Source organism: Lontra canadensis, unplaced genomic scaffold, assembly GCF_010015895.1.
Source record: "Lontra canadensis isolate GAN:19392208 unplaced genomic scaffold, GSC_riverotter_1.0 scaffold1, whole genome shotgun sequence".
NCBI lineage: Eukaryota > Metazoa > Chordata > Mammalia > Carnivora > Mustelidae > Lontra > Lontra canadensis.
The window spans coordinates 131941197-131967377 of record NW_022630995.1 but is presented as its reverse complement, the minus strand read 5'-3'; the positions used below and the strand labels follow the sequence as shown (position 1 = coordinate 131967377).

Sequence of the window (26181 nt, the reverse complement as noted above, 5' to 3'; positions counted from 1 at the left end):
TGCTAAAAAGGACTCACTTAGTCAGCAGCACTCATTCAACAAGCACAGCAGTGGCTGCCATGTGCATGAGTGACCTGCAATGGACACAGAGGTTTTGTCCTCGGGGACAGCATGACCCTCATGCAGAAAACATTTAGGACACAAACTACAGAAGCCACTGAGGGAATGCAAGATAAAAGAGGGATCACAAAAGGGCTAGTCAAGGACAAGGGGCTTCTTACAGAGATCTTCTAGCCCATGTTCTGCTCCTCTTTGTCATCTGTGGTAACTTTATCCACAAACCTAAGTCACTTCTATACCAGCCTTTCTTACTAAAGCCAGATGTTCTTCTATCTCACTGCCTGCGAAAAAGTGCTGTAAGACCTCTCTCTTTTACTCACTGAACTAATGGAACATTCAAGGATCAAAAATAAGATCCTTCTTGTGGAAAGAAACAGGGAAGCAGAAAAGAGAAGGGAACTTAGGGAGAGAAAGCAGCAGGTTTGACCACACATGTATGGACAACATAAAATGACCCAAGACATAGGGAAACATAAAGTGTCGAATGCTGGAGAAAGAAAATTTCCTTTTAAAATGATGAGGGCAGTCTAACAATTATTTTGAGTGCATGAGACACCTGGTACAAGGGTTTGGTTCCATTAGGTTACAAAGATAAAAGCAGCAGCATCAAAAGTGATGCTGCCACCCCTCACTTTTACCTTAATCCAACATCTGTCAGAAAAACAAGATAACATCCTCAGGATTTCTTGAAAGTTCATTTCTTTTTTTAGCCATGGTACACTGTCAGCGACCATAAGCTATCAGAAAAGCCTATGGGAATCCATAATTACACCGAATTCTTTGTAAACATAAACCCTGGGAGGAGAGAAATAATAATAGTGATGTACATTTAACTGCATACTTCCCTAGAGATTATTTCTGACAAGATCTCAGAAAGAAGCTGTTCTCCTAAGAGCTAAAATATCTCAAAAGTATCCTGCCACCTCCCAGGGAGGGGCACAGGGGTGAGGTGGGGGTGGGGGGACATCTACCAGTATTACAAGGGAAGATAGTTAATGAGGAAGAGGTATATATGCCTCTACAGTAGGAAGACAGGGGACTGGCTTATGTGTGTGTTGCCTCAGCCTGTTTTTTTCCCCTTTAAAGACAGGGAAGAAAACAGAAAGGTTGAGAAATACAGAAATATAATTCTTCATTTGCATATAAGGCACAACCCCTATCCTACTCTCTCCGGATCTTGTAGACAGATGGGATTTGTATCATCTCAAAGTTCTTTTGTGTCTAACATGAAGACAGTTGGGACTGTGGACTTGGACTTTAGACAAAGGCCACATCTAATTCACCTATAGGGCTATGGCAATGTATAAAGCCTTGCAGGGCCTGGAGCCACACAAGTATAAAGCCACATACTCAGTTCTCAAGGAGTGAATTCAGCCCTCAGGACTTACGCATGACCTAGCTTAGACAAAAACAAATCTGACTTTGGGGCGCCTGGGTGGCTCAGTCAGTTAAGCATCTAACTTCAGCTCAGGGCATGATCCAGGGTCCTGGGATGGAGCCCCACATCAGGCTCCCTGCTCAGTGGGAAGCCTGCTTTTCCCTCTCACATTCCCCTTGCTAGTGTTCCCTGTCAAATAAATAAATAAAATCTTAAAAAAAAAAAAAAAGTCTGACTTTAACTTAAATGTTTGAGTGAGAAATCAGTCCTATGACAAGCAGTTTTTAATATCCTAGTTTTTAAGATATTACTATAAGACATACTTTGCTAATTCATATATTCCATGTCATTTTTTTTTAAGATTTTATTTATTTATTTGACAGATCAGAAGTAGGCAGAGAGGCAGGCAGAGAGAGGAGGAAGCAGGCTCCCTGCTGAGCAGAGAGCCCGATGTGGGGCTCGATCCCAGGACCCTGAGATCATGACCTGAGCCGAAGGCAGAGGCGTAACCCACTGAGCCACCCAGTCGCCCCTTCCATGTCATTTTTAATGAATTCTTTCTTTCCCCAGAAAACTGTATCTGCTTTCATCAAATTCAACTTCTATTATATGTTGCTTTAAAAATGTTATAATCTTTATGTTTCATGTTAATCTACAAAAACAGTAACGAATAGCTTGCCACAGATTGCACTAATAGTTTGAGAATGCCAGCAATACTAAGAACTAAAACACATACTAAAGAGTTGTAGGGATGCCTGCATGGCTCAGTCGATTATACATCTGCCTTCGGCTCAGGTCATGATCCCAGGGTCCCCCACATCGGGCTCCTTGCTCGGCACAGCCTCTCCCTCTGCCTGCAGTTCCCTCTGCTTGTGCCTTCTCTTTCTCTCACACAAATAAATAAATCCCATCATTCACTAAAACTTTCAGAATGAACCTCAGAGAGACCTCAAATCAATGCCCCCTCTCCTCTCCATCCCTTCCACCACTAGGTCACTGGAGTCCTACCATATCTTGCCAACACCAGCACAGCAACCTCCTAATTCTTTCCTTGCCCCTAGGGCAACTCTACAGATCTGACCATTGTACTCAAAAGCCTCCAGCTGCTCCTAGTGTAGGCACAGGTGATCCTTCCATATCCATCCCTGCTTCACTATCCAGCTTCCTCTCTCTTCCACTTCTGGCCTTAAAATATATCCAGAAGAAACTCCCGTAGTTTTCCACATACAGTGAACGATATCCTGCTTTGATGCCTTTATCAGCTTTGTCCTCTTTGTCTCCCCACTCTCATTCCCCAGGCTAATCCCCATTCTTCAGGAGTCAGCTGGACCCTCTCTCCACATAGACTTACCTATTGGTGGCCCAAAGCTGGGTTAGGCTCTTACCCTGGGTACACCTGGGTACCTCCTGCAAATCCACTCTGTCCTAATAGTACTTAGCTCTCCCTACCTGGATTCTTGAGCTCCCTGAGAGCAAGATATCTTTTTCATCTTATCTTTATACCCCATAATGCCTGACCTATTATAGATACCCAATAAATTCTGGTTGGGTAAAGGAATGACTAGAAGAATAAAAAGTGAAACATGGGGGCGCCTGGGTGGCTCAGTGGGTTAAAGCCTCTGCCTTCGGCTCAGGTCATGATCTCAGGGTCCTGGGATCGAGCCCCACATCGGGCTCTCTGCTCTGCAGGGAGCCTGCTTCCTCCTCTCTCTCTCTCTCTCTGCCTGCCTCTCTGCCTACTTGTGATCTCTATCTGTCAAATAAATAAATAAAATCTTAAAAAAAAAAAAGTGAAACATGTGCCAATCTAAAATGTAGCATCTTTACTCAACAAAATTAACACGTGAATTAGTCTTGAACATGGGTTTCTAGCTATGAAGGATTTTAGTCAAATTCACTGAACATCTACTATACATTCTAGGGCAAGCTAAATACTTCACTAGGGAACACTGCATCATCTCTACTTTTTTTGAGTAAAAGATGAAGTCCTCCCAATTATAAAAGTTTACGGACATATTTGTGGATAGAAACATTCCCATCACAAAGACCTTTAATCAAGGCTCCTGAAACCCAGCAAAAACTGGTGACTTTATTTATGCACTCTAAAGTTCTAAAAAGTGAATAGATTAGGACAGCAAACCCTAAGATCCATTTCAATGCAAAAATCCTATCATTCTAATTTCCATTACTGTTTAGCATAAAAATATCCGAGAAAAATATAAAAGTATAATGCAGTATCTTTTACTGTGCTGAAATTCTAAAAAGTGAATGGCAAATTTACAGCTACGTGTAATACATAAATTTTACTCCATTAGTCTTCAGATTCATTTATAATCTAATCATTATTGTCCCTTTGTTTGTCATTAGTCCTGGGTCACAAAGAAGCTACTGACACACAGGTATTTTTTTTTTATTTTTTAAATATTATTTATTTTATTTAAAAACTTTTTTAAATTTTTTTAATCATTTTTTTTAATTTATTTTCAGCATAACAGTATTCATTGTTTTTGTACCACACCCAATGCTCCATGCAGTCCGTGCCCTCTCTAATACCCACCACCTGGTTCCCCCAACCTCCCAGCCCCCCACGTCTTCAAACCCTTCAGATTGTTTTTCAGAGTCCATAGTCTCTCACGGTTCACCTCCCCTTCCAATTTCCCCCAACTCCCTTCCCCTAACTCCCCATGTCCTCCATGCTACTTGTTATGCTCCACAAATAAGTGAAACCATATGATAATTGACTCTCTCTGCTTGACTTATTTCACTCAGCATAATCTCTTCCAGTCCCGTCCATGTTGCTACAAAAGTTGGGTATTCATCCTTTCTGATGGAGGCATAATACTCCATAGTGTATATGGACCACATCTTCCTTATCCATTCGTCCGTTGAAGGGCATCTTGGTTCTTTCCACAGTTTGGCGACCGTGGCCATTGCTGCTATAAACATTGGGGTACAGATGGCCCTTCTTTTCACTACATCTGTATCTTTGGGGTAAATACCCAGTAGTGCAATTGCAGGGTCATAGGGAAGTTCTATTTTTAATTTCTTGAGGAATCTCCACACTGTTCTCCAAAGAGGCTGCACCAACTTGCATTCCCACCAACAGTGTAAGAGGGTTCCCCTTTCTCCACATCCCCTCCAACACATGTTGTTTCCTGTCTTGCTAATTTTGGCCATTCTAACTGGTGTAAGGTGATATCTCAAGGTGGTTTTAATTTGAATCTCCCTGATCGCTAGTAATGATGAACATTTTTTCATGTGTCTGATAGCCATTTGTATGTCTTCATTGGAGAAGTGTCTGTTCATATCTTCTGCCCATTTTTCGATATGATTATCTGTTTTGTGTGTGTTGAGTTTGAGGAGTTCTTTATAGATGACACACAGGTATTTTCATTCTGGAAAGCTGACCCAGATGTCCCTGCAAGCCATTCTCTATGATGGTCATGGTACATAATTCCCCAATCCTACCACTAATCTGAGGCAAACACTGTAGCTGTATTCCCCTGCCAGTTTTGGTCTAGTCTGAGTAACTTCAGGAAAAAGTCTGCTAGACCCTAAAAGAGAGAAAAAAAGAAAAAGCACGCCTTCCCTCTCCTTCCTTGAGATGCTGGGTCCACTCTATAGGCATCTTGTCATTCATAAGGGGAAACAACCTTGGGATAACATTTTCACTGCAAACAGCAGGGCAGAGAGAGAAGGAAGCAGATCCCTGATGAAATTCTCAAGCTGCAGATCTGACCAGGCTTGGTGTCCAGCCTACTTCCCAGTTATGAGAGAATACATTTCCTTACTATTTAAACCAGTTTAAGTGGAGTTTCTGTCATGTGTAGACTAAAGCATCCTAATTTAGGCTCTTTATCCACAACACCCTATTTGATTTTCTTCACAGCAGTCAGTGATATCAGAAATGATCTTTTCTTTCCATCTACTCTCTAACCTTTCCTCCCCTGCTAAGAAGAACCATGAGAACAGGGACTTATCTATCTTGTTCATCTCTGAAGTCCTCACACCTAGATCTAGCACACAAGAGATGCTCAATAAATATTTTTTGATGAATGAAAGCATGAATCTTAGATAATTATAACCAAACACCTTTTTAAAAATCTCACTTCTTAATTATGCAAATGATAATCTACCTTTTCCTATTCTAACTTACTGAATCATGTTCAATATGACAAAAGAAATCATCAAAAAACACAAAACAAAGAATAAAAATAAAAATTCATTATTTCCCATTTGATGTCAGATATTTTAGCCTGTGGCACTAAATAAGCCTCAAATGTATCTGTGTAAGAGAAATGGCATTTTAAATGCCACATCTGTAACCAGTAACCTAAAAGCGCAAGAACCCTTATCTGATATATGCTTTCTCAAGTAACAGTTAAACCACCTGGCCTTGCTCTAAATAGGCCCATACTTCGCAGAGTAAAAACTTGTGAGTTTATCACAGAATTATTTTCACCTCCCTTCTCTACCCATATACTTGGAATTACAATGAGTAACATAATTCTTTTTTAGGTGCTATAATTTGAATGAAAAATTCCCCTACGATTTATGGGAGATTAATAACAAGGGCCAAAAAAGGACATGTGCATATTCCCCATTTCCTGACAGGCAGTCACAGGAAAACAAGAGTAGGTAATGCCCTGTGCCATTGCAAACACTTCTGATTATCCACGAAGCAGGAAAAAATAAATATATATAACATATGATGCAATGGAAGCATATAAAGGTCTACTGGTTGGCTTCACTATTTTTTTAAAAATAAAGTTAACAGGGCCTCAGGCCAAAAAAAAAAAAAAAAAAGAAAGAAAGAAAAGTAAATGAAAAAGAAATAATGGACTCATATTCTAGCAAAACATAAATAAATATATGTACATATTATAAACCACCTAGGCCAAATCTCCTTATCTTCCTTACCTAATCTCTGACAAATGATGTACTTATTCAGTGGATTCAAAAGTAGAAAATGTAGAAAGATTGCCAGAAAGGTGACTAGCATCTATTGCTAAAGAACCATAAAAGTCAAGCCTAGTAAGCATATGAAAAGATAGAAGCTCAACGTCATCAGTCATTAGGGAAGTACAAATTAAAACTGCAAGAGATGCCATTTTACACCCAATAGAATGACTACAAGTTAAAAAAAAAAAAAAAAAAAAGCAACAAGTGTTGACAAAGATATGGAGAAGTGGAAACTCCCGTACATTAATGGTAGGAATATAAATAGCATAGCAGTCTTTTTTAAGTTAAACAGAAATTTACCATAGGACCAGCAATTCCACTCCTATGTACCTACTCTCTTGAGAAATAAAATTAAATGTCCACACAAACAACTGCTCGTGGATATTTACAGCAGGATTATTCATAATAGCACAAAACTGGAAATAACCCAAATATCCATCAACAGGTGACTGGACATTCAAACTGTTGTGTATCTATACAACTGTATGTATTTAGCAATAAAAAAACAAATTCATGATACATATTATGACATGGATGAATTCAAAATCATTAATGTGGGAATAAAAATGTTCCGAAACTGGGAATCCTGGGTGGCTCAATCGGTTAAGCGTCTGACTTCAGCCCAGGTCATGATTCCCAGGTCCTGGGATTGAGTCCTGCAGAGAGCCTGCTTTTCCCTCTGCCTGCCTCTTCCCTGTTTGTGTGTGCTTTCTCCCTCTCTCTGACAAATAAATAAATAAATAATATCTTTTTTAAAAAGTTCCAAAATTGATTTACAGTGATGACCACTCAATACATTTACTAAAAGTCACTGACCACTGCACTTGAAATGGGTAAATTTTATAATATGTAAAACATGCCTTAAAAAAGTTATGAAAAAACAACATAATTGAGGTATTCACTTTATATGTATCAGAAATTAATACAGTATCCATATTTTGCACTTATCTTAGTACACTGCCATCTGAAATTGACTACATATAGACGGTAAAACCTCAGAAGCAGGTTGGACTGCAAGAAGTACCCACCCACTAGTTAACTGAGTAACTAGGGATATTTATAGAATCAGAATATCTTCAGGGCCTCTCATTCCCATCACTAGGCAAAGCCCACATATTCATAAATTGGATATCAGCTAAAACATGAGGAATTGAGACTCGTTAGACCAAAAAAAAAAAAAAAGAGGGAAAGTAAAATGTAGTTTAGATCATAAAGTAAACACAAAAGGAGAACAAAGATATAATAGAATCCTCCACCCCTATCCAGCATTCATGTTTCTGGATATGCAAAGTTGAGGGAAACTGGAGACTCTAAGTGCTATCTTTTGAAGAGAAAGGAAATTAACCTTGATCTTGCAGTTTTAAGTTCATAATATATTTTTGTAACTCTGTGGAAAATAAAACATTCATCAAAAAGTAGTCTAGTCGGGGAAACTGGCGGCTCAGGTCATAATCCCAGGGTCCTGGGATGGGAGCTCCACATCAGGCTCTCTACTCAATGGAGAGCCTACTTCTCTCTCTCCTCCCCACTTGTGCTCTCTGTGCCTATCTCTATCTCTCCTTCTCAAATAAATAAATAAAATCTTTAAGAAAAATAGTCTAGTCTAAGGCTTCCTCAATCTTCTACTCTTATAGAATATAAAGACATTTAGAAATTTAGAGCATAAGAAAAATAATGGATCATGTGGGATGCTTGTTTTTAATTTTTTGAGGAACTTCCAAATTGCTTTCCATAGTGGCTGTACCAACTTAAATTCCCACCAGTAGTGCAAAAAAGCTCTGTTTTCTCTATATCTTTGCCAATACTTGTTCTTTCTTGTCTTTTTGATTCTAGTAACTCTGACAGATATGATTTGCATTTCCTTGATGATTAATGATGCTGAGCATCATTTCACGAGTCTATTGCCTATCATTGGTCTTCTTTGGAAAAATGTCTATTTAGGTCCCCTGTCCATTGTGTAATTGAATTATTCGGGGTTTTTTGGTGTTAAGTTGTGTAAGTTCTTTCTATATTTTGGATTTACCAAAAAAAAAAAAAAATTAACTTGAAAAAATATATACAACCCCTGTGTTTACTGCAGCATTATTTACAATAGCCAAGATATGAAAGCAAACCAAATGGCCATCAATAGATGAATGGAAAAAAGATTTGGTACATATCTACTATGAATAGATACTACTCAGCTGTAAAAAAGTACGAGATCTTAGCATTTGAGCCACCATGGATAGACCTAGAAGGTATCATGCTAATGAAATAAGTTAGAGAAAAATATATACCACATGATTTTATTTATATACGGAATCGAAAATACAGAACAAACAAACAAGCAGAAACAGATACAGAGAACAAACTTGTGGTTTCACAAATACAGAGAACAAACTTGTGGTTACCAGAGAAGATAGGGTAGTAGGATGAGCAAAATGAGCAAAGGGGAGCTAGGGAGTGAATAAGTTATGGGGCTAAAAGATCCAGCACAGGGAATATAATCAATGATATTGTAATACTGTTGTATGGTGGCAGATGGCTGCTAGTTTTGTGGTGAGCACAGCATAACATATAGAGATGCTGAATCACTATGTTGTAACCCTGAAACTAATGGAACATTGTGTGTCTGCTATTCTTCAATTAAAATAATAATAATAATAACCATAATTACAGCCAAAATTAACTGTGTATTTTCTATGTGCCAAGTAAACAGCTTAGAAATTCACATACATGATCACATTTAATTTTTACAAAAATCCTAGGAAATGGGTAATATGATTATCCCCCTTCTCCAGATGGGGAAACTGAAGCATAAATTGATGACATGAGCTTCCCATAGTTTCCAACAAGGAAGTAGCAATAGAAATGTCAACTGAGAGAATGCTACTTACAGGGGACAACACTATATACTAGGGAATTCCTAAATTAGGCCAACACATTCCAACTAGAACCCTCCTCTCATAAGCCTAGAGACTCTGTTGAGAAAGCTGTCCAGGAGAAATAAATGTGAACCACGACACTGAAATGAACCCTAGGACATAAAAATTTTACTAGTCTCACTTCATCAGTATTGACTTTTCAAATCAGCCTCAGCTAAAGGCACCCCTCCAACTTGGCTCACAGCCCCTCTGCTATCCTTCCTACATTCTTGATTATTTAACTGTTCAGGAACAGTAAGGCTGCAACAGGCTGAATACTGAGGGGCTCCAGACTCTCCTCTACTCCTAAAACACTAAGCCCATCCTTTACACATGGCCTTCCACACTCATCTTCATGTGTGTGAACCCTTTAAACCTATCAGGTTTTAGGAATGTCAGATCCCCTTCTCTCAGTGCTGCCCATCACAGCCCTTACCACCAGCATCACTGCCTAGGCACCCAGATCTTCCATACACTACTGCATACTTAAAGTGTGCATATCATTACCAGGGCAGGAAGCACACTTACACTGGTCTGTATTTCTTAAAGTATCTAAGCAAAATGTTAAGCACAAGAAATACTTCATGACTTCTAAAGTATGAATGGTTTTATATTTATGCTTTTTTGTGTAATATGTTTCTATTTATAAGTATTCTGTTTGTCCAACCAATACTCATAAGATTATAAGCTCACTGTTAGAACATATAACTTCATTTCTTTGTACAGTAACACATTCAATTTTTTTTTTTTTTTTTTTTTTTTAAAGAATGAGGTTAAGGGGGCACCTGGGTGGCTCAGTCAGTTACATGTCTAACTTCAGCTCAGGTTATGGTCTCAGGGTCCTGGGATTGAGCCCACATCAGGCTCACACCCAGCAGGGAATCTGCTTCTCCCTCCCTCTCCCTCTGCTCATGTGCTCATAGGCTCACTCTCTCAAATGCATAAAATTTAAAAAAAAAAAAGAATGAGGTTAAGGACTTCAACTGTTGCAGGCATAAATTACTTTTTTCCAGAAGTACTAAAATCATTCTCTGTATTTTTACAGTTACCTAAGTGTTCACCCTATTTTTTTATGTATCCAAGTCAATGGACATTAAATAAACATCTCTTTATTCATGATATAGAATAAGTGAAGCATATGTGAAAATCACTTGAAAAAAATGGAAAGAGTAAAAACATAAACAGTAAAAAGTAAACAGTAAAAAAGTAAAAACTTTGCTTCTGCCAAAATAACAAAGTGCCAAAAGTTGTTATAAATAGCAGGAAAGTAAACTGAGTCAATATGTGTAAGCATAAATATAAAGGGGGAAAACTGAGCATAAAATTCTGAGTATGTGAATGCAATGTACACATACACACAACATGATTACAAAAACGAAAAACAATGAGGAAGAGGAATTTGAAACAAAGAGCATTTACTTCCACTGCAATACTGAATTTCCTAACAGTGAAATATTAATAAAAGAAAATATCGAGAGAAAAGCCCAGATCTGGATACATTTTAAAAACACCCATAACTAAGACATTTCATACCTGTAAACATGGCATGAAAGTAAGGACTACAGGCAGCCAGCACCACTCTATGAGCAGAGATTTCCATGTCTTCAGCCACAATTGTGACATCACACAGCAAATTTTGACTGTTTAAAAGGAGAGAGAGAAAAAAAATTTTAATGATACCAATAATAAATGTATTGAACATCCTATGCAAATATATTATAGTAAAAGCCCACTCTTCTGAAGTTGAGGATAACTTTTAAAAGTGCCATCCTGTGGGGCACCCGGGTAGCACATCGGTTAAGCAGCTGACTCTTGATTTCAGCTCAGGTCCTGATCTCAGGATCCTGGGATTGATACCCCATCTTTAGGCTCTGCGCTCAGCACAGAGCATGCTTCAGATTCTCTCTCCCTCTACCCGTCCCACCCATCCATGCGCTCTCTACCTCTCTAAAATAAATATTTTTAAAAAATAAATAAATAAAACTGCCATCCTCTAAAAGAGAATTCCTAAACATAAAGCACACAGGAAACAGTCATGACAAATGCCCGGCAGGCGTTGGGCCCTCACTTAGAATCTTGCCTTTGTTTAACAGAGAAATCTTTCCCAATTTGATTACTGATTTCTCAACCTAAAGTAAATTACTGGCAGCAAACCATCAATGGACTGTAAAAGGGGAGGTTGTTTGAATTGAGAACATCAGCAGAAGTGGCAGACGACAGTCTGACATTAAGATGATGACAAAATAAAACATATGTAGGAAACCAAATTGGGTCAAAGTACACACACAAAAAAGATACTTAAAATGATGCTGGTCATGAAGCAAAGGTAAACTTAAATTCAATTACACCTTTAAAAGGCATATAAGACATCTGAAGCTTAACTTAATCAGAACATTTTACCAGCGCAAACCATCTCATTCCTCAAGGCTAAAAAACATTACCATATACAAAATTAAAAAGCATTTTGTTACCTTAAAACAAACCATTATTCAGCAAACATAATTATCCCTCCAATTCTGAATTATCCATTTTAAGTCATTCAAAACCACGTGATGAACACTTTTTACATTCTACACAAACTGCTAGATGAGCCTTTCCAGCTAAGTGAGAATGTCACAGAATTATTTTTTTGGCAAAAAGTGGTGCTGACGCTTCTTCCAGAATAAGCAAGAGACTCCAAGTCTAAAACCAATCTTACCAGTAGTCATGTCATAACTGAAACAGGTGTGGTGAGCCCAAAAGTAGTCCTTTCCACACCTCAAACACCCAAGCACTGAGTTTATGTGTATAGCACATGTAGGTCACACTTGGCCCCCCTCCTCCAATATTCTATTTCCTACAAGGGTGGCCTGTCTGCTTCTGTAATTTTCTAGGAGCTCACAAGCAACATTTTCACATGAGCTTCACCAAGTTGAAGTTTTCCATTTTTCCACAGTGCTTACAAACTTGTTTCTGTGGCGCTCACACCAAAAGTTTTTGGAGATCCTACTGGCATCTATTTTCCCTCCAATCCAAGAGCAACTAAGAAAAAGGAGTCCCACAGCAGTGGTGATAAGTGTGTTGCAGGCCTCCCTACGGATAAGTCTGCTATACTCTTTAGACTGAAGTATGGCTCATGGGTGTCACTGTAATGGCTCACAATGCTCTATGAGACATCAGGCAGGTCCCACATTAGAGTCATCAAAGGTGGCCTGAGGTTACCCCATTAGTGAGTCCTCCACTGTGGAAAACTGACAAAGTCTACTGTCTGCTTGGAGGATATAAAACCAATCGGCAAGTCTATGAATTCCGTGGGTTCACAAGTAACTATGGGAAAAGCCAGTGGTGTTTTTAGAAGAATGCTAGGTAACAGCTTTACCTGCATTTATTATCTCATTTAGACCCCACCATAGTCCTTATGAGGTAGGTATTATTAGGATTTTTTACCCCCAAAATGTATAGCTGGGAAAGTCAAGGTTAAAGATGAACAACCAGCCATTAAGTCCCCACTATTGGCAATGCCAGGATTCAAATCCATGGAGTCTGGCTCCAAAGCCTTTTAACCACTACACAAAACCACCTAAAGCTGTGCTATTTCAAGACTTGGTAAAACCTGAATAAAACAGGGAATAAGAAGTATAAATCAGGGACACCTGGATGGCTCAGTCTGCTAAGCATCTGCCTTCAGCTTAGGTCATGATCTCGCAGTCCTGGGATCGAGTCCCACACTGGGCTCCTTGCTCAGTGGTGAGCCTGTCTCTCCCTCTGCCTGACACTCCCCCTGCTTATGCTCTCTCCATCTCTGAAAAAGAAATAAAATCTGTTTTTAAAAAAGTATAAATCAAATAGCATGATTAGTTGACATACTATATTCTAGAAACATTTTTTAAAGTTCGATATATAATTTATAAAAAGCCTAATTTTAGTGGGTTTTTATCACTACCTTTACAAGAATATTTAGAAAAATCAAATTCAACAAATCACTGTAAGATCATCTCTGCCCTTAAGCTGCCTAGCAGTAAGGACTAATGATGCCAAAATTATAGGATCAAGTGGAAAACATCATCATAAAGGGGCTGGAGGAATATCTAAATCAGAGGAATGGTCAGAAGAGTCTTCCTTCAGCTACTGACCTGAAGCTGAGTTCTAAAAACAAGTACGCATCAGCAGGATGGAAATGGAACAAGAGAACTCCCTAACAGAGAGAAGAGCGTGTGCTGTACAGACCTGAAGCAGCACAGAACCATGGGGACCCCCAGAAGAAGAAAAGCAGAGAGAAAGAAGAGTGAGCAAAGAGCAGGAGAGGGAAGGGTTGAGGTCAGCAGAGTTGCACACAGCCTCTCAAGAATGCAGCCATCCAGGTGTTCCTATAATGATCAGGGCATCTGGACACAACTCAAACATGAGTCAAGTACATCTTTACACCTATTTTCCTTCTGTCAGTAGTAGTCCTTCTTAGTGCTCTAATTTCAAGATGGAACTTAAGTGGAATTACACTTGAACACCCCCAAATCACATAATTAATTACATTTAGCTTCAATTACAATCACTCATTGATTGAAACCATCTAGCATAACACCTGCTGGTTGTCACGTAATTAGCTTGGCCTTCCCAGCTTATTAGCTGATGTTAGTTAACTAATAAAGTAAACATACTGTCAAATTAGCATGCAGCCGCACCCTAGGCTGGGTCACACAGAATCCAGGGGTCGCATTCCAAAACAATAACATATTTAGTTCTAGTGTTTCATTTTTTTATCTTTTTGTTTCCAGAAATACCATATTTTAAAACAGCACTCAAAGACAAGAGAGAGCTGACCAAACTTCTTTCAGCCAAACTTCTTTCATGCACACTTTGTGTGCCTAAAAGAGTCTGGCTCTTACCTCTTTCCAAATGTGCATGTTCATAAGAAGCAGAATAACTTCTGGGAAAGGAGGAGTGAGCTACAAATGAAAAGTCTGGCAATAAAAAAAAGAGCAACTTCTTTACCAGCACATATCCAAAGTCTACATGGTAAGTTTCTGAGTTTATATTCCTATTACCTGAAATCTAATGAGGGAATGAACTGCAGAAGGGTAAGTCTTCCTGAATAACAAGACAAATAAAGTTGCTATTTAGCAAAATTCGCATGTATTCATTCATTTGTCAAATACTGAGAGTGGCTACTGTGCGCCCAGCACTATGCTCATTTACTGGACATACTGCCGAAGCAAGCACGCACTACACTCATTTACAACAGCAAGATCACGTCCATGAATAACAAGGAGTTGACAGTCGACTGGGAAGAAACACACAAGCTAGCAGGTAATTACAAAAATGAACTTATAACTTTTAAGGTGTGGCAGGCGTGGGGTGTGTGGGAACACACAAGAGAGGCCAGCCCCAACCTTAAGAGGCTTTTGCAAAGGAAGTTGCTTCTAAGTTCAAATGCAGAGAAGAGCTAACATCATACAGGCCTTATGTAAAACTCAAATTGCCCAGGAAAATGAAAGGCACTCCATCTCCTAAATGAAATATCATCATGCAAACTGGTCCTTCTCAGGAAAGATACTGTTTTGAAAATTAATGAAACATGCCCGAACATACCAAGACATCCTTTAGTTTACTGATACAAAGTGACTGATTCCTAAGACTGGAAAAAACCTATCACTGCTGTATATCTATTTTCTCAAAGTAAAACAGACCATCCAGCTCTGAGAGGTCAAAAATAATGAGTAGTCTCATGAAATAAGAATTTACTTTCTACTGGGGCGCCTGGGTGGCTCAGTGGGTTAAAGCCTCTGCCTTCGGCTCAGGTCATGATCTCAGGGTCCTGGGATCGAGCCCCGCATGGGGCTCTCTGCTCAGCGGGGAGCCTGCATCCCCGCCCCCCGCCTGCCTCTCTGCCTACTTGTGATCTCTGTCAAATAAATAAATAAAATCTTAAAAAAAAAAAAAAAGAATTTACTTTCTACTAGAAGTGGGGGTCGTGAGGCTATCATATGGCATCTGTCCATCTGCCTCCCTCGGATGCCAGGGAAAACCTGGAGGCATTCCTGCCACATGGAGTAGAATCAGAGGAACAGCCGAAGCAGTAGGCTGGAGAGATGACCTGCCAGCCAGAGTCCATGTGCAAACCACAAACTAGAGCCCAAGAAGGTGCCCACAGTCATCTCTGAAAGAGCATCAGGTGTTAGAATAAATAAATAACAGCAAGACATAAAAAGAAATTAGGCAAGGGGTCAGAAATCAAGGCAAGAAGGAAAGAAACCAAGGAGATTAAAAACTGGCCAGGAACCAGAGGGTGAGGCAGATGTGGAATTGCTGTTCGGGACATGGCTGCATCATGGAATACTGTCCTCGGCACGAAGGGAGGTGGGATGGGGAGATGAGCTGGTTTAAACATGAAAGGCTTCATGACTGCTGACTTAGTCATATTTAACCAAACCTCCTGTACCTGACAATTTTATTCAACAGACAAGGGAGACACAATGCGGCTATGTCGTCAATAATCTCGAAGAGCAACAGAACTCCCTGACAAGTGTCACCACTGTCTTCCTTCTTTTTCTTAAAACCATGGTGGTTTGATTTTGATAGGAATTTGAATTTCTGTGGCAGTTAAGTACAGAGAAAAATCAGGATGCTGGGTTTAATAAGATTCACCATCATAGTAAAAGTCCTGAAAAACAGCACAACCCCCTCAACAGATTTGCACCTGCCGAGATTTTCAAATAGGAAGCAGGAAGTGGTGACAGTCAATTTGGAAAGTTAGGGAAAACTACTCGTCAGTGACTCAGAAACTGCCTGAAACTACTAAAGGGTCCCAGAATAGAGAATACTATTCTTTTCAAATAGAATCAAGACAGCAGAACGACAGGAAGACGGGGGAAAGCATGTCACCGAACACCTCAGAAAAGGGAAGGTAACATCTCCAGAGCTGACGACCTGCAAGAACACTTGGTCACAGTTGAGAGGAGAAGATGGAAAAAGTAATTAAAAATAAAGTGAAAGAAGATATTAGGGACAGAGGAAAGCTGGTAGGGAAAGGGAGAACAGAGAAATGAGGAAGATGAGGGATTTCAGGGGGAAAAGTAATACAGAGAGCAGTTTATGAACACATGATGAAAAGCTTATGTGATAGAATATATAAGATGTATACAAAGAAACTTCCTCATTAAAATGTTTTTTTTTTAAATTGGTAAAATAAATCATGAGGTACTCTTAGCTACAATAATTAAAAGAAAAAAGCCACAGTAAGAGCTTCTGATTTTCGGATTTAAGAGGGCCTAGTGAAAATGAGCTTTGAAACAGAACACTATCTCATATGTGGTAGGTATTCAACAACACAGAGAAAGGGAAAAGAAACAAGTTGGGTCAGTAAACTACTTCCCTGCTATCTATTATTCGTACACTTTGAAATGTTCAATGATTCTATCCATCCTCAAGAAACTCCACCTAAGGGAAGCCTAGGTGGCTCAGTCAATTAAGCGGCTGCCTTGGGCTCACGTCATGATCCCAGGGTCCTGGGACAGAGCTCCACGTGGAGCTCCCAGCTCAGTGGAGAGCCTGCTTCTCCCTCTGCCTGCTCTGCCTACTTGTGCGCTCTCACTCTCTCTCTAATAAATAAATAAAATATTTTTTAAAAATGCACAAAAAAATAAACAACACTGAAAAAGAGATCAATCACATGTGCTTAAGAAACACTGTCGATGGGGCACCTAGGTGGCTCAGTGGTTTAAGCCTCTGCCTTCGGCTCAGGTCATGGTCTCAGGGTCCTGGGATGGAGTCCCACATTGGGCTCTCTGCTCAGCAGGGAGCCTGCTTTCCCCTGCCTCTCTGCCTACTTGTGATCTCTGTCAAATAAATAAATAAAATCTTAAAAAAAAGAAAAGAAAAAAAGAAACACTGTAGAAGATTACCAGTTAAATTGAGCCTAGAAGCATCAAACCATTATCTTAAATTTTCTAAATAAACAAGTCTATTTGATTTGGGGGCTCTTCCCAACTGCTCTTTCAAGGAATGTTTTATATTCTACTCTAGTACAATATGAAAATAAAAGAACTCACAATCTTTTACCATAGGAAGAAATAGGTATTAGAGCAATAAAAAAACTTCACATATGTAATTTCCTAAATCTCTTTTAAAAACAGTAGTATAAAACAGTGGTATAGAAGAGAAAGACTCACTTAAGTCTGTTCTTTAATTCACTTGCCAAATAAGCAACAGAATATAAATAACTAAAGAGCCACAACTCAATTTTTTCATAGCTGCACAACAGATAACTTAATCCTACTAGTGATCTGGACCCACAATGTCTAAAAGTCCAGGAGGAAAAACACAGTAAGGGCTCCTTTAAGAGAGAGCTTCAGGCTTTCTTGTTTAAATTATCTTTGGAAATGTAAAAACTGCTATTATAACTGAACCAGTAAATATCTATGACTTATATGTGATGTATAGGGGAGCATTTGAATGGTTTCATATGATTTATCCTTACTAAGAACTTTCAACTCCTAACTTAAGGATCAAAATTATCTTCCTTCTAAACAAGGAACAGGCTGCCCCCAACTAATAGTATCTGAAATTTTTAAAGCTCAAATACAGTCTTATCCCATAACCTACAAAACTGAAGTTTTTCTGTTTAAAATTTATTGTGAAGGCAAGATGCTGCCTCTTGACATTTCGCTTTTTTGGTCATCTCAAAAAGCCCACACAGCATAACGTTCTCAATAAAACATGTCTGAGATTTAGTCTGCTTGTCTCCTCCACAGACCCAATACAGTGTGTTGCACATAATAAGCACTCTGTAAAGACCTATTGATTTGATTCTGAAAATGTTAGTGTTCGGAAAAGCTCCTACCCCCGCCAATTCATGCTAGGGAAATTTAAAGAGCTGACTTTCCTGCCAAAGATGTGTTGCTAAAGACGTGTCCTTTCACCACACTGCCAGGTTGTTCCTCCAACATCATTAATCTTACAATGCTGCTCCCCTTGACAAAAACCTTCCCTGATTCCCACTGCCCACAGGATTAAGTCCAGATTCATCATGTGATTTAAGCCTGCACAATTCTGTCCTTCTCCCACTTCCTAGCCTCGTCTGCAGAGACTCCCCAGCATGAACTCTTGGTTCACTTTATCCAACAAGTTCTGTTTATCCGCTCCCTTACTCAGGCAATTCTCCAGGCCAGGATGCCTTTCCTCTCCTGTCCTTTGTATGAATGCTACTGTGCACCATCAGGCCCAGCAGAAACCACTTCTGTGGGCCGTTGTAGATTTCTCCTGTGAAAAATCCTCTCTGGCCCACAGTCTTTTCCACCACCTCCTCTTCTCTGGACATCTCCAGCAGAAATCCAGAATTTCACAGGGAATGGGCCAAGTCTGGTACTGTTTCTGGCTCCTACATAGCCTTTTGGGCAGGCGAGCTGATTTCAAAGGAGAACAAGCTGCCTACAAATACTTGTTGAATACACTGTTTAGGAGTGACTGCAGGGTTTTTTAAACCAAGCAGTTTTAAGTTATTCAAGCTCATATTGGGCTAGGACATAGAGCTATATTTGGGACTCCTGTCTAAAAAAGAAAATAAAACCAAAAATCAATCACTTCCATCAGCCAAAGGTTCATAAACACATTCCCTACTGTACCGCTGTTACTCTACCAGGTAGAGGGTGAGGGCCCAAGAGCAGAGTGGTAACAACAAGGAAGATATTCCTTCCCAGAAGTCAGGAAACCACTCTCTGCTACCCCTTCCTGGCAGCAGGAAACTGATGCAATGGCAGGAAATAAAAGACTTCAGCTGTTTATGGAGTAGGCCTCTTCAGAGATTTTTTTTTTTAATTACTCAGTGGGCTGTAAGGGGTAAGAGAGAAGTGAATGACATTAAAAACAAACCAAAAAAGGGGTTCTAATGAACCCCAAAGAGAGTTTATTTTTTAAAACACTACCTGCTACTGACTTTATTAAAACAATCACAGGGTCATAGAGCTGGCAGCCAACACCCTCCGTCTTTCCAAAGGTCACTCTTTGTCCTGAAAATCATCAACTTCCAGCCTGGTGACATATTAGCTCCTAAAACGGTGTGACACAAAGAATAAGGTACTATTTCTGAACCATACAGTTCACACCCGAAATGGGATAAATAGGTACGGGAAGGCTAGTGTTAAATAACCCCAGGACCAGGTGCAGGTAAGCAGGAAAAAAGCTCACAGGCTCAGAGAACATCAGAGCAGCAACAAACCTTACATTCCACCCTGTCCACTCACCTCATTTCACAACTCAGCCTCAAAGAAGTAAAACTGCTGGCCCAAGGTCAAAGAGTTTGTCCCCAAACCTGGGTCATCCACCTCAGGACAAGGTGTGACCTGCCCTAAGTTCAGTGAGTCATGCCTGGGTCAACAGAGACCTACTCACACCCGTGGAAGGCCACAGCTCCCACACCCCACAGGCACAGGAGGAATTATGAACAGGCCTAGAAAAAGTCTTCCCAGACTTTTCAAAGAAAAAGAAGAGCCACTAAAAATCTCAGTTTTAAAATGACCAGACTGTTTTTTCTTACTTTTCTTGCAGTTCTATTTAGTAGCCAGTATAGTTTACCTTTAACGACTGTTACAATGGAATTAAAAAACTAAAACAGCACAGCCAGACCTGCTACGTATTCACCCAAAGACTAAAATGAAAACACTTATTAAAAATGCTGTCATTACACTATGTGTTAACTAGAGTTTAAACAAAATTTGTTAAATGTGTCAACTAGAGTTTAAACAAAAATTTGGGAAAAAATAATTATTTGTAAAAAGAAAAATAAAAAATAGGGACCCCTAGGTGGCACAGTCAGTTAAGCATCAGACTCTTGGTTTCAGCTCAGGTGGTGATCTCAGGGTCCTAGGACTGGCCTGTGTGGGTCTCTGCACTTAGCTGAGAGTCTGCTTTACCCTGCTTGACAGAGGGAGTCTCCCCTTCTGCTGCTTCCCTCCTCCCCCACTTGCACACATGCATGCACACTCTCTCAAATAAATGAATAAAATCTTTAAAAGTAAATAAATAAAAATAAAAATGCTGTCAGAGCAGGACGAGGAAGCAAGTAATAGTCAATTTACCCTTCTCGTCTCTCCAATCCACCTTCCACCTGGAAGCAAATATGTTCTTTTCAAAATGAAAATCTGATCATATCTCCACCCAGTTTAAAACTCTCCAATGGCTTGCTCCCATGATGACTCCTGATAAAGACAAAAATGTATATGGCCCTAAGAATGCTGGGCCTCACCTGCCCGCTCAGGCTTCTCTCTTTTGCCATGAGACCCCCTGGCCATCAACACCCCAGCTGCCCCTCAGTTCCTCCAATGAGGTCAGCTCCCTCCCACCACCAGATGTGGGCACTGCCATCCCTGTACCTGGAACCCTCCTCTGATCTCTCCCACACCCCCATCCTGGCTTCATTTCTTTACCCCATTTGGCTTCAAATCTCAACATAATTACTTCTATCTTCCCCCGGAAGCCTTTCCTGACCACTGTAATCCACGTTCAGAGCACCAGGCAGCCCTCCTTTGTAGCACTTACTACCATTAAAATTTACAGTAAACTGTGTGTGTAATTCTCTGATTAATGCCTGCTTCCTGCACTCAACCATAAGCTACATGTCTGTTTTTGCTCACCATTGTATCTCTGGCACCAAAAAGATAAATATTTACTAAATCTTTAAGTAAAGAAGAAACAAATGATGGACCTAAAGCGTGGGCTTTTAGGAAGACATAGCAGAAACAGATTGAAGGAAAGTATAAGTCATTCCCTTCTTCATTCCCCAAGCTTTTAAATATACTGACTTTCACAAAGAGAATGATGGGATTAAAAAAAGAAAAATACATGTATTCCACAAACAGCTAAGAAAACCGAGATTGTTAAAACATACACTCGTCTTTTAATAAAAAAAAAAAAAATTACTCGTGGTTCAATCAATTTTGGGAAGGGGGTACAGAGAAAGAGGGAGAGATTCTTAAGCAGGTTCTACACCCACCATGGAACAGAGCTCCATTCCATAGCCCTGAAATCGTGACATGAGCCGAAATCAGGAGTCAGACGTTTAAGTGACTGAACCACCCCAGACATCTCTCCACCAACTTTTAAAGCCACTCCTTTCATATCAGTGACTCTAAACAAACCTGAGAATTACCTTAGCAAGAGACATGTCACCAATCCTCAAAATTCCTATCACTATGACCTCCACCACCACGAGAGTCACATTTTTCTCTGATAGTTTTCTTTTCTTTTCTTTTTTAAGATTTTATTTATTTATCTGTGAGAGAGAGAGTGCAGAGAGGGAGAGTGAGAGGGAGACGCAGACTCCCTGCTGAACAGAGAGCCTGTGGGCCTTGATCCCAGGACCCTGAGATCATGATCTGAGATAAGAGCAGAAGCTTAACGACTGAGTCACCTAGGTATTCCTCTCTGACAGTCTTCTTTCCATATTCTCTGTGGTAACTTAAAAACCCTAGACCAGCGCTGTCCAGTAGAAATTAGATAGATACACAGACAGAAACAGATATATAGATACAGATAGATATAGATATGGTATAAAATATATGTGCAATGTCAAAATTTTGTACTGATCACACAAAAAAGGAAACAAGTGAAAATAATTTCAGTAGTATCTTCTATTTAACCCAAGATATCCCGTATGTTATCATTTCAAAACGTAATCAATATTCTTAAAACTGATTAATAAAACATTTTATATTCTATTTTGTATTAAATCTTGGAAATCTATTATATATTTCCACTTACAGAACATCTCAATTCAGACTAGCCACATGGATAGAGCAGAGCAGTCTTTTACTATCTATGCTTCTGATAAAAAACCTGCAGAAAAAGCTTTTAATGTTCTCTGTATCACACAAAGCAACAATGAGGCATGAAGAGTATATTCACTATAAACAAGTAAAAAATTAAGGGAAGAGATCCATGGTTACATGTATATTAATGGAACAATACCTTCTTAATTCGTTCATGACCTTAAAAGCTTTCTTCATATGCCAAGGATTCACTGTCACTGGGCAGTGTTTTTCAGTATTATCATCTTTTGAATCGAGAGGCTTCTGATGACCCTGCTTTGTGCATCTGTACATAACAGAAAAAAACAACAAAAAAAGATCTTATTACAGATAATTTAGTTCAGGCTTATCAGGCTACAAGAAATACAATGAATCTTCCAAACTCGTTCAGAGGAAGTCTCACAATATATCCCAATGTAAGATTAAGACACAAGTCAGAACATTTTCTGATGTTCACTATGATTTTAACCAAAAAAGTGGGTATTCTCTACCATGTCAAAGCTCTGTCAGAGACTAGCACAGAAAATTCAGTAAAAGTGATTTAGCAGACAACTGGAAATAAAAATGCTGAGAAATGATCCTCTGTGTTGGAAATTAACCTGCTTTTAACAATCTGTTGTAGTCATAGATTATTTACAAACATATTACAAGACAGGAACAGGATCATATTTTACACAAACTTCAGGAACTCAGAATCTGATCTGAATTTTGCTCTCCACCTGCCAGCTTATTTACCCCACATATTTCAGACCTACTCTTCTAACAAGAGATTAATCATGTTAGCTAGAGTTTACTGAGTATTCACTATACAGCAGCCACAGTGCTAAGTCATTTACCTGAATTATTTGCTTAATCTTCAAAACAACTCTGTGAACTCATTACTATTATTATCCCCATTTAACAGATAAAAAGATGAAGGCAAAAAAAAAAAAAAAAACCAATTTGGGTAACTAAATAGTAGAGCTGGGTGAGACTGAAGCCAGTCTGATTCTTCAAGCTCATTCTTTCTATTAATGTTCAATACAATGTCCTACATTAAGCAATGATACTTAACTTCATATTTAAACAATTTTTAAGAGCATGGGCTAAATCAGTATTGCTGTATAAATTATTCTTTTGAGACCTGGGGGGCAAAAAAATTAACAAAATCAAGGTACCATAGTAGGGAGGGGAATTAACTGCTAATGGACACAAGGGAACTTTTGAGGAGATGGCTGCACAACTCCAGAAATGTACTAAAAATCACTGAATTGTACAATTATTAACAGTTGAATTTTATGGCATGTAAATTATACCTCAATAAAGCAATTAAATTAAAAAATCAGGATACCAAATTAAACCTAAAGAAATCATACTTGTATATATATCACACAAAGAACAGGCAAACATCAACATTTACTGCTGCATTTCTCTTTATACCTCTTCCTTTCCTGACCCATTTTGAAAGAATCATTCATTTTTAAAACATTATCTCTCATGAATTCATTAGGCACATATTATTTGAGTGCCAACTATGTACCAAGTGCTGTTCTAGGCACTTGGGATACATGTGAACAATGAGCAAACAGACTCCTATCCTCACAGAGCTTGGACTCCAGGAGGGAAGAGGGGAGAAAGGGAAGAGACAATACACAGAACAAGCCAATGAAGTTAAGAAGTACATCAGAAAGTAAGAGCAATGGATTGGAAAAAAAACAGGCAACATAAAGAGAAGCGAGAGTATGGAGTGATATAACTTGCACTAGTCAACAGGGTCATCAGATCATCAATAGCCCAACTGAGAACTGAGATTTGAACCAGGATCAGGAGGTGAGACAATGTCCGGAAGGAATGAAGAGCTAGAGCAAAGACCTGTATGAAGTTGGCGTGTTCCAGAACCATGAGACCAAGGTTGGGGCTGGGGGACAGTGGGGAGTGCAGGTCATGAAGGGCTGTAGGATGCTGGAAGGACTTTGGCTTTTACCCTGAGTACAACAGGGAGGCATTGCAGAAGAGTGACACAATCCAATGTACATTATCAAAGGATCACTTTGGCTGCTGGTTGAGAATAGTCAAGGTGGGCAAAGATGAAAAACGGTTAACTGTTTAGGAGAATAATGCAGCAGGGAGTGACAGGGGCTCAGAGCATGGCAGCAGTAGTAGAAGTAGGAGCAGTGATAAGAAGCGACTGGGTTGGGGCGCCTGGGTGGCTCAGTGGGTTGAGCCTCTGCCTTGGGTCCTGATCTCAGGGTCCCTGGATAGAGCCCTACATCGGGCTCTCTGCTCAGCAGGGAGCCTGCTTCTCTCCCCCTCTCTGCCTGCCTCTCTGCCTACTTGTGACCTCTCTGTCAAATAAATAAATAAAATCTTTAAAAAAAAAAAAAAAAGAGAGAGAAGAAGCGACTGGGTTCTGGGTATATTTTAAAGGTAGTGCCAACAAGATCTGTTGACAGAGCAGTACTCTCAATATTATTATTTTCTAGTTTTTTATTCCCCAGCCAGTTATTTTTTCTCTACCTCTAATTTTCCTTTCTTATTTTTCTAGATCTTAAGTGAACAGAATTGGTTGAATCATAATCTTTGACTTACAACACACTGTCATCTTTGGCCCATGAGTAGCCTTTGTATTTTATTTATTTGCTTACTTTTTAATATAACGAGCACCCATGAATGTACCATCCAACTATTTTCTGTTTGATCCACAGTTTAAGAATGACTTTTACACTTCTAAGGATTGTTTTTGTTGTTGTTTTTTAATCTTTCTATTCTTGCTATATCTAGCAGTTTCCTTATCTGTAAGATAGACTTAATAACAGACTCATTTCTTAGGGTTATTGTGAGAATCAAATGGATTAATCTTTGTAAAATGCTTACAACAGGGTCTGGCACATAGTGGGTGCTATTTAAATGTTATTGTTTTTATTATTAGGCTAGATCAAAATTGTTAATTACATATTTTAGATCTCCCATAGTCTTGTTCTTTTTATGTGATTTGTCAGGAACTAGTAAAAGTGTGGTAAAATCTCCCGGTTTAAAGAAAAAAAAATCTGTTGACAGAATGCATGTGGCACATTAAAGAAAATCAGAATGCCTCTTATTTTTTTGGTTTGAGCAACTGGAAGGATAGAGTCTCCACTAACTGAGATGGGGGGGCTGCAGGTGCAACTAGTCTGCAGTAGGAAGATCAAGAGCTTCGTCTTCATACATGTTGCTTTTAAGGTATCAGACATCCAAGTAAAGATATCAAATTGACATATTAGAGTCTAGAGCTGGAGAAACTTTAGCAGTAAAGAAATGTGGGGAACATTGATTCCACAGAAGGCACATGAAGCAATGAAACCCAGGCACTCAAACATTAATGTAACCTCCATCATCAACCATAGATGCTATCCTTGTTCGTTCCTCTGCACCCCAAGAATCAACATAAGTTGAAGCATCTGATTCTTCCAGGGTTTGCAAACTAGAAGTAGATGTAAGTCCTGTTTCTCCATCCCTTGAGAGTTTTTTAAAGGGACCTTACAAATAAATTAGTACAAGACACTGCCTCCAGTGGATGAGCCCACAGCTGGAATGGGAGAACAGCATGGCGCACTCTATGCCCTGTGGCCTGTATGTGTGTGTTTGTGTGGAGACAGATGAGTTATACTTGGCCTGAGAAAAAGAGCTAGTAAGTCTAGGAGCCAAAGATGAAAGAACATTCAGATTTGGCAGAGGGGACTGTGATACACTTTATAGTAAAAGACATACTCTCATAATGCTATTTCTCACCATCCTTTCATAAAGAAAATTGTAGGACAAAAAAATTATGTAGATATATGCAACCTATGAGAACTTTCTGACCATGTAACGCTGAAGGTCCACATGTATAATGAGTTAAGATTTACACCTGCTTCTAGCTTAAGAACTTAAGAGTTTACAACATAGGGGAAATAAAATATTGAAGATTGGCAAAACTATCATAGAAGGCTTTTTTTTTAATTTTATTTATTTATTTGACAGACACAGATCACAAGCAGGCAGAGAGGCAGGCAGAGAGAGAGGGAGAAGCAGGCTCCCTGCTGAGCAGAGACCCCGATGCGGGGCTTGATCCCAGGACCCTGGGATCATGACCTGAGCTGAAGGC

At 39.4% G+C, this 26181-nt stretch overlaps 1 protein-coding gene across 3 annotated transcripts in view; it reads right to left on the bottom strand.

Annotated features, from left to right (window-relative positions):
* Positions 1 to 26181, bottom strand: part of KLHL2 (kelch like family member 2) — a 105426-nt gene that overhangs the window by 69819 nt on the left and 9426 nt on the right. For 2 of the 3 annotated variants that reach the window (XM_032863676.1, XM_032863685.1), the window contains exons 2-3: positions 22240 to 22365; positions 10837 to 10943 (exon numbers count right to left, since the gene is read on the bottom strand). In XM_032863676.1, the coding sequence (XP_032719567.1) occupies positions 10837 to 10943; positions 22240 to 22365 (233 nt within the window). Of the gene's footprint in view, positions 1 to 10836; positions 10944 to 22239; positions 22366 to 26181 lie in introns of those variants that run through there. The other variant, XM_032863694.1, reaches the window with a different exon arrangement.